General features: G+C 46.0%; 2 protein-coding genes across 2 annotated transcripts in view; both read right to left on the bottom strand.

The window, feature by feature from the left end:
• The window catches only part of LOC136855352 (oocyte zinc finger protein XlCOF6-like), a 128663-nt gene that overhangs the window by 92564 nt on the left and 15780 nt on the right, over positions 1 to 20319 (bottom strand). The gene's annotated exons all lie outside the window — the stretch shown is intronic.
• LOC136855272 (uncharacterized) lies at positions 1430 to 7889 on the bottom strand. The gene is made up of 2 exons (XM_067132173.1): positions 2868 to 7889; positions 1430 to 2753 (listed from the first exon to the last, which is right to left on the bottom strand). The coding sequence occupies exon 1, from the start codon at positions 7887 to 7889 to the stop codon at positions 5955 to 5957; it is 1935 nt and encodes a 644-aa protein (XP_066988274.1). The 3' UTR covers positions 1430 to 2753; positions 2868 to 5954.

Here is a 20319-nt window from a genome sequence, read left to right as displayed (position 1 = left end):
ATTTTAGGGTAGCGCTGTAATGTGTTATATCTTTGCCTGAGCTTTTGAGGTTCCAATTATACAGCATCCACAGGGAGACTGTTGTCCAACAGTGTGAAGAATAAAGGACCTCTGGAACTGAGACGTTTGACAGTGTGGGAGGCACATTTACTCCATATTGGTGGTACTATTCTGCAAATCCAGTCACTCTTGGCAGGAGAAGATCAGGCATCAGTTGTGTATGTGAAAGATCTCTGTTAAAATACAAATTATGAAAAACTGACAGACAAGAGACCATCCATCAGTGGTCTGTTGCCCAAAGATGATGTCATCTCTCTGAGAGGTGATAGAAAGTACTTTGAATATTACTGTCATTACAAAAGACTGATAGACATTCATGAGACCAATCATATTTCTCAGAGTGGTTTTCCTCCTGTACCTTAATTTGATTTTAAAGAATTTGATGCTTATTCCTCTAGGAAATACTTGTAAAATCCATTACGATGGTCCCACTTATCTAACGATAATAGAAGTGCCCCCAAGAGGAACTTGGGGCTTTTAAATTAGGGTGAATAATAAGGGTATACAATGACCTAACAAGACACTGAGTCCTAATCTGACCACGAAGGGGAGCATTCCTTCTAAACTAACACTTCATTACTTAGAGCTGGTCAGGATGAAGGAAATTTTACAACTGACCACAAACAAGACAAAAGAAGCAACGCAGCACAAAACTGGCATGAGAGACAGTGAAGCTCATCTGCTCAATTCACCAAAGCTAAGGCAAGTGCAAAAATTCTTGAGAACATTTGCCTCCTAAAGTCTCAGTGGGAGTCTAATAATTGAGCACCTGAGTAAGACTTGAGAACGAGTCTATCCCACTCTATAGAGGCGTGAGGTCTTGAATGCCTGACCTAGGGCCGAGCAAAAGCTCTTCATAGCAGAGGAGGAAAGGATATTATCTCTGTGAAGGCAGACAACAGAAGACCAAAATTTGTTGATGAGTCGCTCCTACCAGTGAAAAGGATGCTTCTCATGACTTAAACTCCTGAGAAGGGGCCCAATTCCTCTGATACAGCTCAGCTGAGGAACACTTGACAGTACCTGACATTTCCAATATACTCCCTCCAGCAAGAAACGCCCCTTTCAAGGGCTACAGGAGTGACTTCATGGACTGGTGGTGCTTTAGCAAATGGAGACCAGTCACATGAGTGGCAAGCAATTTGGTGCACAGTAGACACACCATAAGAGACAGTACAGGTACTGTGCAGGGTGAACAGCTGTGAGTGTGCACTTCGACATACCAAACCGATTTTGAAGAGCCAGGATGTTCATAAACCAAAGAGAGGTGTAGTTTCCCCCTACCACAACTCAGGAGAGATGCAGTAAGCAGGACGAGAGTCCAAACCTGATCTCCTCTCCTAAAGAGTCCATTCTCCTCCCTCTCTGATGATGACAAGGGAGACAGAAGAGGAAGAGCTCAAGAACAAAGAGAAGGATGCTGGGGGAGGCAGCCACCTTCTCTGCCTCTCACTCAGATCCTCTGCTTCACTAGGGGATGACATCATTGAAACAAGAGTCCATGCAGGGCCAGGAGCCAGAGTAACAGAAGGGGATCCATTTTCAAAGCATGGGCAGCATGAGAGATTTTGGAAGCACCCAAATGCTCCAAGATGGTTAACAAAGGACAGTTCCACCTACTGTACTTACCAAGGGACCTCCAAAGTATGTTCAGTAACTCCCAGGAAACCCAGGAAGACCCCAGCACCACAGAAGGATTAACATATGCAGGCGACTGGTTAATGACCGTGTAGGGGATGAACATCAGACATACCAGTCCAATCATGAACAGAGGGCCCAACTTAGTTGTCCACAAGTGTCACAGCAGAGTTGGTGCCAAAACGAGACAAGAGTGAAGGGAGGAGTATTACCTGCCCACAGAGACTTAGTGGTCTTTCTCTTCTTGGCTGTCACAAGGAATATTCTCAGCACAAACTGCCCATGCAAAAGGAACAATGGTACTAGAATAAATATACTGTACATGGATGACATAAAGCAGCCACATACTGTACTCACACACACTATCTCACATCCACAACAAACCTTCACAGTACACAAATGAAAAAATACATCTCAGTCAAAATTTCTCTTCTTGAAACAAGCCAAAAGGAAAGGTCTGCAGACCAAAGTATTATGATTTGAAGGCTTTCATTTCTTGCTATAGATATGGAATTTTCATTCAAAATTAATTTCAATATACTTACCTGGATACTTCATACAGCACTTAGTTCGCATGCGCGAGAAAACAACACTTACAACATTATCACCTTAATACCACTAACCCATAAAGAAAAAAATTCTCAAACCACCAATTATCACCTCTGGTAACGACCGGTAAACAGCGCCACGCCCCCCTCTCCCGCTCAGCTGATCATCAGTAATCCCAACATTGAGAGTGGGGAGGTGTGTGGGATGTATGAAGTATCCAGGTAAGTATATTGAAATTAATTTTAGAATGAAAATTCCATTTCAAAATACATTCCTGGATACTTCATACAGCATGATTCCCAAAATTTTACTGGAGGTGGGATCGATCGTACTAGAGGTTGATTAGTGACCTATCCAACTATTCTACTCATTGACTTGGTAAGAATAGAAGGAAGCTGCGTACTCACCTAGACTCAGAGTTCTGCCGACTCATGGAGGTCAGGTATGCGCAGAAGGTCTGACGTCTCAGGGATAAGAGTGTGGAGGCAACATAGCCCTACATCCACCTCTTATATGAGTCTCAGGGATAAAAGTGTGGAGGCAACATAGCCCTACATCCACTTTGCTCTTATATGAGTCTCAGGGATAAGAGTGTGGAGGCAACATAGCCCTACATCCACTTTGCTCTTATATGAGAACAGTCTAGTCATGTCAAGTTAGTCTCGCCCTGCCAGGGACTCGAGAACTTAACCCAAACATACTGCGGGAAATTGCAATAATGAAGTTAATGTCTTAACCTAATAAATTGCTTATTAATCAATCAGAACATAAATATAATAATTTTTAAAATATATATTTAACCATATAAATATATAAAATAAATAATGAGTTAATTAATTAATGACCTGACCCGCAGCAACAAAAGGTCCCAAAGAGGAACAACCATCTAAACTGCATGAAATATCTTTAAAATAAAATAGAGAAAAGACAGAATTGGATCTCCAGGATGCAGCCTCCAGCACCCTAGAGATAGAACAATTCTTAAGAAAAGCCGCACTAGTGGCTATAGATCTAATGCTGTGGGCCCTGGGAGGAGGACCCCCTACACCTCCCAGTGCTCCAGCACCAGAAATAACTTCTCTCAGGAAGAAAGAAATGGCATTTTTGGAAATGCTCTTCCTGGGTCTCTTAGGAGAAATAAATAGGACACTTGGACGCGGGACGAGGTCCTTAGTCCTATCTAGATAAATAGACAATGCCCTAACTGGACAAAGAAGTGAACCCTCAGGGAGATCACCCGCAAAGTCTCTGAGGGACTTCAGGATAAAAGACCTGGGAACAGGCTTACTAGCCGATTCCGTCTTTGCCATGAAGTGGGAGACATAAGAGAGAACTAAATCCTCTCCTGAGGAAGGGACCAAGAGGAAAGGGCTTGGAGCTCACCGACCCTTTTAGCTGTGGCTAAGGCTACTAAAAAGAGGACCTTCTTCGTCATGATCCTTAGGTCCTTTGATGCCAAGGGTTCATATTTAGAAGACATGAGGTCTTGCAAAACCACATTAAGATCCCAAGAAGGGAAGGAGGAAGCCTTCCTTGGAGCTTGGATCTCGAAGGCTTTAATGAGATCTCTGATGGCCAGGTCTGAGCTGATGGAGGGTAGCTTAAATCTAAAAACTGCTGAAAGCATAGACCTGTAAGCCTTAATGGTAGGGACAGAGAAATGACGATGCTCCCATAACCACAGAAAGAATTCCGTAACCTTAGGAATGGAAGGACGCGAAATAGAATGTCCTTGCCTCGTGCACCAACCTCTATAGACTTTCCACTTAGATTGATAAGAGGCTAAAGAAGATTTTCTTCTGCAGTGGCTAAGGACCTTAGCCACTCTAGAAGAGAACCCTGAGGCTCTCGCGAATCGCTGAAGAGTCGACACGCAAGAACCTGTGCACATGAGGTTGACGAAGAAGGTTCCGTCTGGGTGGAAGAGGAACAGGTGGTTCCAGAAGGTGTTCCATCAAATCTGGGAACCACTCCCTTTGAAGCCATAGTGGAACAATTAGAGTTAGCTGACAGTTGGTGGAAGACTTCAGCTTGTTGATCACCTGGCGGATCATTGCAAAAGGGGAAAAGCGTAAGCCTGAAGATTGTCCCACGGGTATAACATCGCATCCACCCCACAGCCATAGGGTCCGAGGTTGGCGCAATATAAGCATCGCAACGGTGATTTAGCGATGTTGCAAACAGGTCTATGTTCACTGGCCATCTCCTCCTTAGCTTGTTGAAAACTTCCATGTCCAGCGTCCATTCTGACCCTATGATTTGGTTGGGTCTTGAGAGAGCATCTGCAATCACGTTGCAGCGACCCATAACAAACTGAGGGCGGAGAGAGATCTGCAAGGTCTCTGTCCATCTCAAGATTCTCTGAGCTATATCGTTGAGAACGACTGAGCGGACCCCCTGACGTCTCAAATACGAGATTGCTGTCGTGTTGTCCGAGAAGACAGCCACCGTTCGGCTCTTGAGCAAATCTTGAAAAAAGTGAAGACCCCTCTCCACCGCAATCAGCTCCCTTGCATTGATGGATAGGACGGATTCCTCGCTGGACCAAATCCCTGAGGCGAATTGGTTCGTCAGATTTGCGCCCCAACCCACGTCCGAGGCGTCGGACCAAAACAGAAGCTCTGGTGGGGAGGTCACGAGAGAGATTCCTGATGCAAGACGATCCTCTTCCATCCACCAGAGAAGGTCGTCGTGACAAGCCGAGTCCCAAGGGATCAGGACAGAGTCGTCGTCGAAGTCCCAGCTCCTCCTGAGAGCCAGTTGGAGTGCCCTCATGCGAAGCTGAGCTCCAGGAACTAGATGAGCCAGAGAAGACAGATGGCCCAAGAGAACCCTCCAAAATGCCGCAGATTGCTCCCTTGAGGATAGAAATTCTTCTGCTATTGAGAAGAACCTTTCTACCCTCAAGGGAGTCGGGAAAGCCCTCAAAATCGAGGACTCCAACCTGATCCCCAGGTAAGTCATAGATTGAGAGGGTGTCAGATTGGACTTCTCGAAATTTATAACAATTCCGAGAGTCTGACACAGGTCTATTACCAGGTCCCTTGCCCGGATCATTGCTTCCTTCGAAGAAGCCAGAACCAGCCAATCGTCCAGGTACCGGAGTATCCTTACTCCGGCCTGGTGGAGAAAAGCAGATACAGGAGCCATTATCCTCGTGAACACCTGAGGTGCCGTAGTAAGACCAAAACACAGGACTTTGAATTGCCAAGCCCTGCCTCCAGCTACGAAGCGGAGGAACTTGCGTGACGATGGACGAATAGGAATCTGAAGGTAGGCGTCCTTCAGATCTATGGAGACCATCCAGTCGTCCCTCCGAATGGACTGAAGGACAGACTGGGTAGTCTCCATATGAAATTTGGTCTTTACAATAAAGGTGTTTAGGATGGAGAGATCGATAATGGGTCTCCATCCTCCGGTCGCCTTGGGCACCACGAACATGCGGCTGTAATAGCCTGGAGACGGAGACGCGGGCTCGATCGCACCCTTCTGCTGACTGATGGAAAGAGGGGAATACGAATCGAGGGTGATGGGAGTCCCAGAGAGAGGGGGAGGGGTGTGGAAAGGAATCGCATACCCCTCCCTGAGGACTTCCACCACCCATGAGTCTACACCTTTGTCCCTCCAAGATGTCCAGTGAAGGGACAGACAGCCGCCAATCTGAACCGGACAAGGGAATGACTCCTAGCGGCGAAAAACCCCGTCCTCTAGGAGATCGCCCACGGGGAGATTTCGCAGGAGAGGGGCCTGGAGCTGGAGAAGCCTGCACGCTTATTGACAAAATTAGATTTTCCGCCTCGATAAGAGCCCCTACCTCTACCGGAGCCAGAAGTAGAGGCGCCGACATTAACCCCAGAACCACCAGAAGAGGCCTTCCGGAGGAACCTGGCTGAAGAAAAAGAGGGCAGTTTGACCGCCTTAGAAATAGCTAACTGGGCTGAAGTAGTGGAGTCATCTTTAACTTCACTAATGACTCTTTCTAGAGTCTCTTGCTCAAATAAATCCTGACCTGCTAAGGGGGAGGACAATAATTGGGTCTTTTGGAATTGTTGTACATGCGGAGGCAAATGAGATAAGATACCTTCCCTTCTCTTGACTTGAAGGAAGGTAGCGATAGAGGCAGCAATATTGGAGGAATTAACTAGAGAAATGGAAAAAGACTGAATGAGAGCCTCAAAGATCGAGGGATCCGGAGGGACGAATCCCGATTCTTTAATGAAGTTAAGGAGAGTGGAGAGGAGCCAGAAAGAAAAAGAATTATTTTCCAGCTGGTGACGACCTAAAGATTCTAATCGGGAACATTCATCATACGAGATGCTCAAGGACCTCTTCTGCAAAACAGGGGCCGAAAGCCTACCTAAAGCTACGTTAGGTTTGGGAGAACCCGCAAGATCAGGCGAATCCGGAGCTAAATATAATTTCTTCTTATGAGGAAGAGGACAAAGTGAAACCTTACCTTCCGATAGTGAGGATTGAAATCTATTTCTAACATCTTGGATAACCTCCGAAATTCTATCGTAAAGATTGACTCTATGCTCTGATTTACCCTCCTTAACCTTGGAGGAATAAATCTTCTCTAAGGCGCAACCTTTCGGAGGATTGGAAGGTTCAGGAATGGATTCTGGATGGAAAGCCCAAATAAGCTTAAAAACCTCGTTGAGTGGGGAATCAGAACCAGAATCCCCAATAGACAAAGCATCATCCTCATTAGAAACAGACTGAAAATTAGAAAAATCAAACCCAACCGACTTCTGAGGAGGAGGAGGAAAGGACGAATCCTGCGAACACCCAGGAGCCTGAGAAGAATGTGAAGAACCCAGCGAAGACAAAGGGACAGAAGTAGAAGCAGAAGGAATCTGCGAACTACTCTCGCCAGACGAGGGATGAAGCTGCGAATGACAAGGAGCAGCTGAACTCTGCGAAAAAGAAGCGGAAGAGTGAGACTGCAAAATATCTGAAGCAGGAACACCTTGCGAAGACCCAGACAATGAACCCGACACCAAAATCGCAGAGGTGGACTGACTCTTCACAATCCCAGACGAAGGCAAAGCCTGCGAACAACCCAGCGCAGGGAGAGCCTGCAACAAACCGGACACAGGTGGAACCTGCGAACTCCCAGAAGCAAGAATATCTTGCGACAACCTAATGACAGGACGAACCTGCGAAACCACAGGTGCAGGAGAAACCTGCGACGACCCAACACCTTGTGGAGGAAAAACACCATCACCATGACCCTGAGAAACTGACCCATCAAGATTCGCATCTATACTGCACGGCAAACCCTGAGATGCGACATCTGAACCATGACGCACGTCAGATCGCTGAGAAAAAACAAGTTGAGCTACTTGTTCAGGAATATTTAAACCTAATTGCCTAGCTTTAACAAAATCAATACAATTAATAATATCAGGGGAAAAAGAAATACCCGACTGCACCGGGCCAACTGGTTCCCCCCCATGCCGACATGACACTTCTCGGGGGTTAAGCAGAGGCGGATCATTAATTCCTTTATTAGAGGAATGGCAGACCGAGGCAGTCGGGGGAATGTCTGAAAAAGAAGGGTTAGTGGTACAAACATCATCATCTTCAGTCCCTAATCTTCTATCTAAAAGATTGCCTAATTCAATAAAAGACATCTGCATCGATTCAGCAATCTGATCCGAAAAGATACGAAAATTGAAGCTGACTGATTCACATCAAGAAGATCAATTCACTATCAGATTTTGACAGTGCTCACGGGCATCTGCAACATTACAACATCATTGCTATTACCGAAGAAAGGTTGGATTTAAGAGATATAAATAACCCCTTGAATAGCAGCGAATCTTAGGTTTGCGTTTCGTTTTGTACTAGAAATTTTTAATCATTTGACATATCTAGCCAGCTCATCAGATGACCATTACAATGGCACATTTCTTACTCTCATTATTAGCTCCTCTACAAATTGCAAATAGAATGTCTATCATTGAACAGGCTGCTCATCAGTCTTGCAATTTTTACAGCTGCGTCTGGAGTCACACTTGTCAAAGTCTGTGATAATCTTCGGAATCCATATTGGGAATAAGAAGCAGGTGACAAAACAGGAATAAGGAAATCTTTAAGTTGGTAAATGACCGAAAGAACCTCTCGGCCAGCGAGAAAACAACTGATGATCAGCTGAAAGCGGGAGGGGCGTGGCACTGTTTGCAATTCGTTACAGAGTGATAATTGGTGGTTTGAGAATTTTCACTTTATGGGTTAGTAGTATTAAAGTGGAGGAGATGTGAACAATGTTGTAAGTGTTGTTTTCTCATGCGTCTGAACACTAAGTGCTGTATAAATGTCCAGGGAATGTATTTTGAAACTGTATTCCCATATAACAGATGAAGGCATGTGCAATATCCTCGTGGGAACAAATGAATTTTGTTTTTTAATTCTGATGCCAAGAGACCTAAGCCTAAACAGTTAGAAATTTCCTATTCTCAAGAGTTATACTGTAATTTAAATCATACATGAACGACAGTGCTCATAAACATACAAATAATCTTTTAATACTGAAAATAAATGGACTTTGAGTCTTAAGGTTCCCAACAAGACCAAGAAATATTCCTTTGTAATGATTACTTCACCTTCTACTTTCTGAGACCTCTTAAAGCCACGGTACCTGCAAGATGAAAGAAAATGATCACTATAAATATACAGGAGGTATTAGGAAACACACATTAGTATCTGAGCATTAATGTTTCCTCAGTAGCGTCAATATATGTCTAGAGACTACAGCAAACATACAGTACATCCTTAAGTCCCTATTCAAACCTCGCTCAGGCTGAAGTAAAATAATGCGATGTTTATGCAGACTAATTCTCACTTTAACCTATTTCCTTTTCTCTTTCTAGTACACATTTTGAGAAATAAAGCGGTTCATTGAATTGAATGTATTCCCAGCTTCCCCTGCTCATAGTGGTCTCAACCTGAGGCGCCCACTAGGGGCGTCAGCAATTTCTAGGGGGCGTGACCTGGGAAAAATTAAAAAATTCTAGGGTATAATGCCGTTATTTTCTTAACAAGAGTGAGAACTAGCATCAGAAGTTTATAAAAAAAAATGAAAATGTACTTCTTTTAGCATTGGTTTCCTATAATCTTACCACTCTAGTTAGACTGCGCTAGGCTTACGGCTATTTTGTAAATTATTTACACCTCCCTCCTGTCTATAAGACTCCTTCTCTTTCTCTATTTTTTTTATTTTCCTCATAATCTGGGAGGAATTTCCTGTAGATACAAAGGCGTGGAGGGAAGGACAAGCTCTTAGAAGAAAGCGTAGTAATAAAAGGTTTGAGAACCACTCTTTAAAGATATCCAGAGTAAGTATTGTGGTCAACAAGAAGTCTGCTTGTCATGTAGGCAAGTAGTGTGGTGTTGTCCCTAATAGAAACATCTTCAAACCAATTTTGTGACAATGGGACCGCATTTTTTTACTTCAATCTCTAGCTGAAAAGCCCTTATAGACAAGTAAACTGACTATAATAAACCAACATGGCTCCAGAGAATCCGCCTGCAGAATAGACAAAATAAACATAAGCTGTAAATATATGAATGTGAAGGAATAGAAAATAAAACCGATACGTTGAATTCAGGAGAGTCAGCACAGCAGGAATCTTGATATTCCATGGCTGAACCTCCGGCATTACAGTAGCGGATAAGATTTCCAGTTTGTGACACTGTTTTTCATTAGTTTTGCAAGAATCCACATGACCCCTTAGCTCTATTGATATGATACAAACAAAATTGGTTTTTGAAAGTAAATTGTATTTTTCCTAACTATGCAAACCTGAGGTCCTTTACATTAGGAATTACTTTCAGTGCAGGCCGGAAACGGCCGTTAAACTCTTGAGCAAGGTGGTTAGGCAGTAACTACTGCCAGGTAGGCGGGAATACCCGTCTGCCCGGATGTAAACATTCCAGTTTGCCTTTCGGTCCACGTTCAGATTGAGGGGTGGCATGAGGTGGGCATAGTATATAATGTAAAGGAACTCAGGTTTGTATACTGTAGCTAGGTAAAATACAATTTACTTTAAAAAATTTTATTTGTTCCGACACATTATACAAACTGTGGTCCCACCCCCATTAGAACTCGCTGGTCAGAGGAGAATCTGGAGTGAGTCTCCTGCTTTGACCAGGTTCTGCACACCTCTGCAGCTACCTCTGGTCAACAGAGCAGGAGGATGCAGATACCTCGACATTGTGTCAGTGCAGGAACTGCAAGATCAAATGTCAGATATGACTCTTCGCATGAGTGAGAAGCGTAACTCTACAAAATACACTGGAAATCTAGAATCAGAGGCAATAAAGAAGAGCCAAGATAGGGTTTCCCTTATTGCCAGTCTCTCCTTCCTCCCCTTGCTAAGGGAAGGAGTGGAATTGCTTCTATGATTCTAGAAGAGAAATAGAACAGGTGCTCGGTGTGTAGTCTTACCACATCAGCGCCAGATCCAGCAAGTATTGGTTGAGTCTATTCTGTCCCAAGGAGAGAAGTGGGAGACGGAGAAGGAGGAGGAAGAGGGCCAGTCCTCTGGGTATCTTCTCACTTCCAGAACCAACACCTTGGGTGAGATGCTACTTGTCCTCTTGAAGGAGCCAGGTAAGAAAACACAACTTGTTGAGCAGCCACCACAGAGACCAAGAAAAAAAACGTTCCAGGGCCTGTGGGAAAGACCTGAGTAGGCGAGTGTGGTCTATGAGACCACGTCTTGCTTCCAGACCAACAGAAACTTCTGGAATGAGGGATGGACCAAGCTATTGGCCTCGCGAGCTCTCGGGTAGAAGGTATCGGTATCGTCGTCGTCAGCTGCTAAGTACCTCCTTCGACTGCTTCACAAAGTTGGGAAGATGTGTCTTAAGCCCTTCTGCAGGGAAACAGTACTGAAAACATCAACAACATCTAGGTTAGGAATGTGAGCATTTTGGGAAGAAGTACCACAGCTCCTAATAGGACAAAGTATGAATAGTCTGGATCATTGAGCACAAGAGTCAGGAGAGGAACAAGAACTCGAACCCTGACAGAGAAGATGCCGATGGATTTGGAGTCCACCTGACATCTGAGGAAAGTCGAATTGATCCCCTTCACCTGTCCTTCCATCTTCTATGCCAAGGCCAAAGCAAGATGGGAGATGGTCCTATCAATGACTCGTAAGGGCACGTGCAGAGCACGGGACAGGGACCCTAAACGAGAGTCACATGCTACCCAGGGAACATTTCCCTGTGACAGCAAGACCGAAGAAGCTTCTTGTCCGTAGCTAAATCTCGACTGAGGAGAAGAAGGCTACTTCAGATAGACTAGGTTGCAAGGGCCTATATTTCTTTACAAATGAAAGAAGGAAAATAACCCTCTGCTGAGAAGACAAGAGTCAGACTTGAAGAGACTCTGACCAGAGTTCTATCAACGATGCCTACCAGTGAAAATGGATCTGTCCCTGGGACACTTATTTGCCCAGGGACTTCAGGAGATATTCAGCCTATCTTTGTGACTCAGCCAGCCTGTGCTTGCAAGGAGAACTGGAAGGTCTCAAGTCCTGAACACAAGGATGTACTGCCTCAAGAACCGCTTCTTGTGTAGCTGCTGGGAGGTTGGGTCAAGCAGAACTCTTCGATGCCTCGTATCCAGAATTGGGTGGCAGTCTTCCAGCATTTGTCATGAACTCAGGTTAAGCAATGCTTGTGAACCCCTAGCAAAACAGACAAATGCGGAGGGAAAACAGATATCATATTTTTCCCCAAAACGACAGCATGCCTCACCGTAGCGGCCCCTGGGTTTGGTATGGAGTGGGAAAAACTGGAGCTTGTTCGCGGGGAGGCAACAAGATGGTAGGGATTACTCAGTCAAAGCAGTCTCTTCATGAATCTTCATGAAGAAAAGAAGTGAAGCAGTACGTTCTGTGTCCACTCAAACCCGAGATCCGCTCGCCTACCAATACATCCCGGAATGCATCTGGTTAATTGGGCTGTCGAGTGCGCTACAGAACACTTTCGAGTACCTGCAGTGTGCGACAGATGAGCAGAAAAAGCGATTACCTCTTGTTTGTGGAGCCAAATGCCACTACTGTGGTTTTGTTCTTGAAGTACAGTGATACAAACTCATCCTGAATTCTCAGACGGCCAAAAGGCTGCCTTGAGCTGGGGCGGTGATGAGGAAGGTACTAATCGTCTTAGTCACACACCTTCAGAGACAAAGTCTTTCTGATATGCGTCCTATTCCTCAATCGGTGAATTAAGTAGTAGACACCGTGTGAGAGATATACAAGCATAATCGAAGGTTCTTCAATTAAGCATTAGCCCTATCTTTCTCCATACTTAAAAAGAGGAAAGAAGGGCGAAGAGAATGGAAGCAGACCTCCATTCTCCACCATGGAGATGCTTCACCAGATGACGGATACCAAGACAATTAGCTCTTAGCCAGGCTGGCATTTCCCGAATCAGAAGACACGGGAGAGGAAGCCGGATGGAAGTTCAATGAAAGAATTTACTTAAGACCTACTGGGGAAATGAATGCTTCTCTGAAGGAATCGTTCAGGTCTCAGCAATGTAACTGCCAACTCTAGAGACGATAAGTATCATTTCATTCAGGCATCAGCAGTAGGAGAACTTCTTCCAGTTGATACTTCTTTCTCTCTTCCCTTTTTCCCTCCTCCCTTATTAGTGCAGCAGATAATTGCATATTTCATAAGAATCGTTCAGATGAAACAAGCATGAAATTTTGCACAAGTGCTCTTTAAAAGTTCCCTCTATCAGAAAAGAAACTGTACATAAAAAATTTAATATATGGTGACCAAATTCCAAGATGGTAAGCCAGTATCGACAGATTTTAGCTAATTTTCACTAGAATGGCATGCTTATTTGCTTCTAACAACACAGTAAAAACTCTTCCATACTATTTCTTGTGAATATTATGTTTCTGTAGCTTCCAGTACAGTTTACCTTTAAATATGGGGCTATGTGGTGCCAAGAAAAGGTAGAAACAATGAATTATAATGAGAAATATGCCGTTCAACAATTGCTCGTTTTAAGCATGGATTCTTGGTTTCTGTGGTTTAGATCCTAATGAGGCCATCTCTTCCGAATAACTCATCGAATTTTGAAGGAAAATTAATAAATGTAAAGAGTGTATGTCTGCACACAGCCAGGGCACTGGTGACATCCTGCTGTGTAACTCAGCATGGGGTTCAGTGCCAGCTAATCCAGCTTTACTAAATCCTGTAGTCTTAGACTAGTAGTTGTAGTATGGTTTAGTTTAGTGTCCCAAATGCTTTCTAACACCTTCAGACCAGCTATAGTTAGATAGCAGCACCTGAATAGACAGGATATTACCCAGTGCGGAGAGCCGAGGCAAAGGGTATGGGGCTGGCTACATGATGGTTCATGTACTTACCGGATGGTGTACAGATCACGGACTTAAATGGCACTGGATGAGATAGTCAGGAGCTGGGGTATAGGAGACCGAACCTAGTTGAATCCATACAGGAATATGTGTGCTTTGTTTAAAGGTGGTAAAGGATAACCCCTCGGCCTTAATCAAAAGTGAAATCATGGCAGAATGTGATGCCAATCAATGAGCAGTAGAAAAACAAACTGGTTTGTGTTGTCTTTGTCAGAAGGACAAAGAGGTGAACACTTGACATCACCTCCAAGTCATCATGTCTAGACCATGATGGGTACACAATGCTGGCACAGAACATTCCATGTTCAGTAGAAATTAATGAATCTGCCACTGATAATGGATCAACAAGGCTGGATGGAAGAGAGTACGAGTAACATAGAGGCCACTCCTCAGAAAAATGCAGCAAAAGCCATATGAACTGTCGCCTGTTGTTTAACAACACTAAACTGGACACGTGCAAGGCGACAATCAATGACCAGACCAGCAACACTGAGACTAGTCGTGCAAAACTACGCTTGAACCAGTCATGACAATGAAGTTTGCATTTTCTGTGAGAAAGTGGCACCTGCATCTGATCTCAGACAGGCTAATTACTAAGGGCGCCCCCGACAGGTGCGTGAATGTGCAGAATGCTTAGTGATGGCAAGCTCCTTTGCTAGAAGTTGACTAGTGGGGATGTCATTGCACAGGAGTTTAAGTATCCTCATGCCTGTCTTTGTGCCCTCTACAACAGAAAAAGTCCTACCTGAGGGCCTTGAGAAAGACCAAGGTAGCACTGAGTCAGAATCAGATGTGTATCCACTAGTTCTGTCAGAACTGATGACATACATTGTTGAAAACAACCTTTGTTCAGATGATCCAGTCACATTTCGGCTGGCAGATATTTGCCACCTCTACCAACAACGTCTGGAACAATTAGGTGTAGAGTCACCAAGTGTTAATTCCACGAGACTCAAAGACAAACTTCTGGCAGAAATTCCAGAACTTGAGGCTCATAAATCTGGCAGAGATGTATTACTTGCATTTCAAAAGGATGTGGGAAAAGCACTTGCTCAATCATCTGATCTTTCAGAGGCAGTTATCATTGCTAAAGCAGCAAATATTCTCAAAGTCTATACTTGATCATCAGTCACGGTTTGATGGCACATTTTTTGAGACTTGTGTACGAAATTCTGTGCCTCCTCTCCTGCTCCAGTTTGTAGGGATGGTTGAGCATGGGGCTGACATCAAGTCACAGTTACGATTTGGAGCATCAAAGTCAGACAGGCCATTGCACAGCTCATGCAGTTCAACTGCTCCCGATACAGAGAACAACAATATAGACACTCCAAGACAGAGAAACACCATTCCCAGTCTACATGGGACTCAGTCTATGCCAAGAACCAGGAAGAAACCTGGTTGAAATGCTACATCAGTATGGCCTCAGTATCTCTTATGACTGGAAGTACTGGTCTGCAGATCAGGAGATGCCACAGTTAGCAAATATGTGGAGGAGGGGTGTGGTCTGTCCCCCAGTACTGCGAAAAGGGTTATTCACCACTGCAGTGATGGACAACATCGACCACAACCCATCTCTGCAACTACTGCCACTACCTCCTTCCATGGAACTAGCATCTCCATGTTCAGCACCCCACCAAGGAGAACACTGGACAGGAAAAGACAGCAACTAAAGTTTGCACCTGAGAAAGTGAGGTGGTGCCTGAATTGCGGACACATTCTAAACATCTCACCAGGTTCTTTCAAACAAAGCCTGTGCAAACACTGCAATACCAAAGCCACCCACCAGATATCTTAGAGACCACAGCTTGCACTGGAGTATCAGTGGCTGAACAAGGTCACAATCCCACCCAGGAAATAGATGATGCAGTGAACAGACGTGGTCAGCTCATCACACTTCAATGAAGAGAAGCCCAGAATTTGGGTAACCATAACCATTGCTTCCTCTCCTCGTGATCAGGCTCATTCTGTTGCTCTGATCCAAACACGCATTGATGCAGAAAGTGCAGGATATGATTTTCTGAACCCTGGCCCAGATACCCGCCAATCACAGCTGATCCAGCCAATCCTATGCCGTAGCAAAGCGGTGCAGTGGCAGTGGCCTGATCAGTATGGCGAACAAGCATCTAGTAATGTTTGATGGTCTGCACATTGAGATACGTTGGCAGCAGCGTCTCTTGGTACTCTTTTCTTCATGGCAGTGGTTGGACAGGAGCTCTGGTGGAGCAGGAGTTACTTCATCTGGAACTGCAAGAATCCCTTCATAATAGCTGCAAGTGTAACCAGGACACGGCAGATGCAGATACAGCCTCTAGTTTGTACAAACTCCTGAGGACAGCATACACTGACTACTGTGCTGAAAGCAAACAATAGGCAGGCATTAGAGTTTGAGGGAGGTAGTGACAGCCAGAAGACAAGAACACAATTCCATCCAACTGGCGCAATTTCTAAGACCACGATGCCAACAAGACAGAGTTGTTCAGTTCCTGGCAGACAAGTTGCCCAGATGTCTGCCACAAATGTTGTCATTGCGAAAGTCTGCTGTCCTCCAGCAGCACTCATAAGGCTAGTCTTCAGGGACTGGAAAGATGCTCTCACTTGAGAAGCTGACACCGCATCTTTCTCCCGCCCGGCAATATGCCACAGAACATGGAGCCAGACCATCACGGTTAAAACCAGTAACTGTAGATGTTCTTATGGTGCAGTCGATGCTCTCCTCTCACAATCTAGGGCTTCTAGAGAAGCTATGGGTGGCATTTGGCCGAAACCAGAGCCCCTGCGGCTGGATTGCTGTGCATGACCTGTGCAACTCTCTGGGCCAGGAGAAGGTGAATGTACTCTTCTTCCATGCGTTCACAGGCGTGATACAGTGTCAGCCTTCGAGACAAGGGCAAGAAGACCGCCTGGCGGACATGGAACATCTTTCCAAGGGCCTCACTGTGTTCTCAAACTGAGTCACTACCCTCTCCAGAGTGGAAGAGGTGACCTGAAGGTCCTGGAGGAGGTTTGTCATACTTATGTATGAAAGATCAGCACTGCTGGCACTGTGGATGAGCTAGACTTGATATGTTTGCCAGAAAACAAAGGGCATATGAGGCCATTCCACCAACCAGGGAGCTCTCCTCCAACACCAAGCGTGCTGCGTACCAGGCTGGTTGTGTGGGGCAAACCACCCCAGTGTCAGCCACAGCCAGAGAACCCTGCTGAGTGGGGATGGCAAAGAGTCTGGTGAAGCCCATGGCAAGTCCTCTGGACAACCAACTCGCCCTTAGCCAAGAGTTGCCAACAGCTTACCAAATGTGGATGCAAACAGGCTGTCGGGAAAGGTGCAAGTGCTACAAGCTGGGTCTTCCCTGCACAGCTCTGTGCACTTGCAAATGTGAAGTCTAGATAAATATTGCCCTCTCTTCAGTAGATAATCTGGCTTGAGCATCCAGCGTGTCATGCTATGCCTACCTTCTTATCCTCGAATTTTTTTCAAAGAGTGTAGGTTGAGAGACCTAACACATAGATTGATTGCGTTTAGTCATTATTTCTCTTCTTTTCTTTTTATGGTTTACAGTCTTAGACACAATGTTGTATGTGACCATACCATTACTATTTCAGTTGAAAATAGCATATTAGTTAAACTGTCTGATCACATGAATATACCATTAAATAAAAACAGTTGTCTCTATGTCTGCTAGCGCTGTGGATAGAAAAAAACTTTTATGGCAGTAACCATTTTATCGCCATCTTGGTTACAATTCATTTAGTAAGAGGTTTCAATAAAATGTGTGGTATGGAATTTTATAACCTAAAGTCGAGGTTTAAAAAAAAAACGCATATTCCATCCAGCTAGATGCTCCCAAGCCCAGTGAATCTCAGCGTAGATGGTGACCATTTTGAAAGCAAATAACGCCATCTTGGATTTTCGAGTAGCCAGCGCCCTTTTTCTAGAGAGCATAGTCATAAGGAATGTTTTAGTACCATTTCATGCTTGTTTCACTATACAGACGATTTTTACAGCAATCTGCTGCACTATATGGAAAAGAGGGTGGAAAGAGACACAGTTATGCGCACTTTCCTAGAAGGGAAGAGTGGGGCTATGTGTTCTGCAATCTTCTGCCGAAGCCTGGGACTTCTTAGGAGTTGAGGGGGGCTGGCTTGAGCTCAAGGTCGAGTCGAGATGACTAAGACCCCAAGGTCTTGACCACTTGGGACCGGTCCGACCACGACTACAGCACCCTTGCCACATGGCCTGCACTTCTTTGCCTAGTGCATAGTCCTTTGGTGTCCACTGGACGCCAAGTCTGAGGCGGACCAGGTGTAGGTGAGGGGTGGCCGAGACTCAAGGGTAGTAGAATGTTCTCTTGAAGGACATCCACTATCAGGTCTCGGCTCCGTGTCGCTGCCATGTTGCCCAATGGCTCAGAGCAGGCACCCCACCCCACCTTCGGCAGCATTTAGGGAACACGGCCTTTTGTATTTTTCCCTTCTTCTTCTTCCCCTTGCCCCCTTTACTGGATTGGAAGAAGCAGGCTGAAAGGAGCGGAAAGACCCACCCTTTCCAGAGGAAGAAGAAGGCTGGGTGTTTCAACGGGGGATCCTTGAAGACTAGGGCTTCTTAGGGGCTGAGGAAGAACTAGCTGACCCGAGAGACACCCAGCCGCGGAGTGGAACACGAACCCGGAGTCTTGGCCACTGCCTGGTGAACAAGGTGGGTGCTGTCATCCGCCCGACGTTTATCCACCGTGGCATCCACCAACTCTCTAGGGAAGATAGAGATAGATCCCAGCAACTGTCCGTTCTGCAGGATCATTGCCGACTCAGGCTCCATGGACATGGAGAAGTGAGAAAGAACGGCGTCCCTCTGCTTCAAGACCAGCTTAGCCCCCAGGTTTGCCGTCTGGTGGGCAAGGTAGGAGATGGCTCTACCTCCAGACTGGCACAGTCTCCCAAAAGCAAAAGTCTTCTCCAGGTACTATAGAAACTGAAAAAATAAGTATACTTGGTTTAACCAGACCACTGAGCTAGTTTGTCTCCTGGGGCTGGCCTAAAGGATTGAGTTTTATTTTAAGTAGCTAGAACCAATTAGTTTTTTAAGCAATAGGACCTACAGCTTATTATGGAATCAAGCCATTATAGCAGAAATGAACTTCTATCACCCGAAATAAATTCCTCAAATTCTTCACTGGCCGGTCGGAGAATCGAACACGCCCGCAGAGTGCTGGCGAGCGATGCCGACCCATCCAGTGAACAACGGAAATAGAAAGGAAGCAGCCACTTTGGATACAGTGAAAGACCACAGATCCAACCAGAAGACTGCCTGGAAAGCTGCCATGGCGGTGAAAGCTTCAGGGTTCGCGACCTCTTGCTGAGAGGTAGATACTCTGCACTAAGCTGCTGCGAGAGACGGGCTAGACAAGCCAGGTCGGTCAGCCTGTTAAGTGACAGTGACCTCTCCGAAGGCATATAAAGCAGCTTCTGATGAGGCAGAGGAGAGATGGCTTGTCCAAGCAGTTCGATCGTGGTAGATTGTCTGCTGTACAAGACCATTCACTGATCAGAGGACCTCATGAGAGTGGACCACGATGGACAATCCACAGAAGAGACGTGGTCCTTCCCCAGTCGTTGTGCTGGCGAATCAGCGCATAATTACCTCGGCAAAGTCCTCTGTATATCGAGGGTGTCTGCATCTTGGGAAGAGGACCCGCCAATTACAAGCTCAAGTCTGCAGTCCTCTTGATCTACTCCTGCAGAGGGAGAACCTTAGCGAACCCGTGATCCTTCCTGCAGCGGTGTAAGATCTGGCCAAACCAGGACCGACCAGAACGCCTTACACCCGGTAGGAGCTCTGGGGAAAACTGGCCAAAGTTCTTTCTGCCCGACCTCGCGCCCCTGGGAGGGCCCAGGAGGTAGAGTGGACAGAGAAGGATCGGTGCTCCCACCAGGTCTTGCTAGCAGAACCAGCAGGGCAACAGGCCGGGGGCAGTAACCAACTGCAGTCGTGGCGGCAGCCGGATTTCGAGAGCAGCTTTCCCGAGGAGGCAGGTGACTCATGAGTCGGGCTGCGCACTTTCGGCTCGCCTAAGCCAGGCTGGCCCACACGGGCATGGTGCGGGGCTGGAGAGTCGGTACGCAGATGGCTGGCGAGAACTTTCGCGCTGTCTTTGGAGCCGGCCCCAGTCTTCAGCCCGAGCTGAAACCTCTCGGAGATAAGCGGGATCTTCCTCTACCTCATAGTGTCTGGACTCTTTCTCCGTCCAGCGCTTGAGTCCACATACAGAGAGTTTCTCCTGTACCTTACTAGGGTACTCGGGTCTCCTTAGAGACAAGTACTCATAGGAGCTCATAAGCGAAGGTGTCGCCACAGTCACGTGGCCCCAAGCAGGCTTCTTCAGCACAGCAGGGAGTGCAAACCGCGGTCTGCACACCCTCGGCTCCTGATACGACTGACCCAGGGGTCAACGCATCGGTTCCCTGGTCCGTGGACTGGGAAGAGCCAACGAGAGGTTCCACTGCCTTCCCTGTGGAAGAAGGAAGTCCCTTAGAAGTCTCAGTGCGAGACCTCTTGGGGGGGGAGGCAGGCTTCTTCTTCTTTGGCTGGCGAGCCTCGGAAGAAGAAGAGGAAGAAGAGGTAGCAGACGACGACGACAAAGGCGAAGATGTGGCCGAAGGCGACA

Source organism: Macrobrachium rosenbergii, chromosome 31 (assembly GCF_040412425.1).
Source record: "Macrobrachium rosenbergii isolate ZJJX-2024 chromosome 31, ASM4041242v1, whole genome shotgun sequence".
Classification (NCBI taxonomy): domain Eukaryota; kingdom Metazoa; phylum Arthropoda; class Malacostraca; order Decapoda; family Palaemonidae; genus Macrobrachium; species Macrobrachium rosenbergii.
This window is presented reverse-complemented; position numbering and strand designations above follow the sequence as displayed.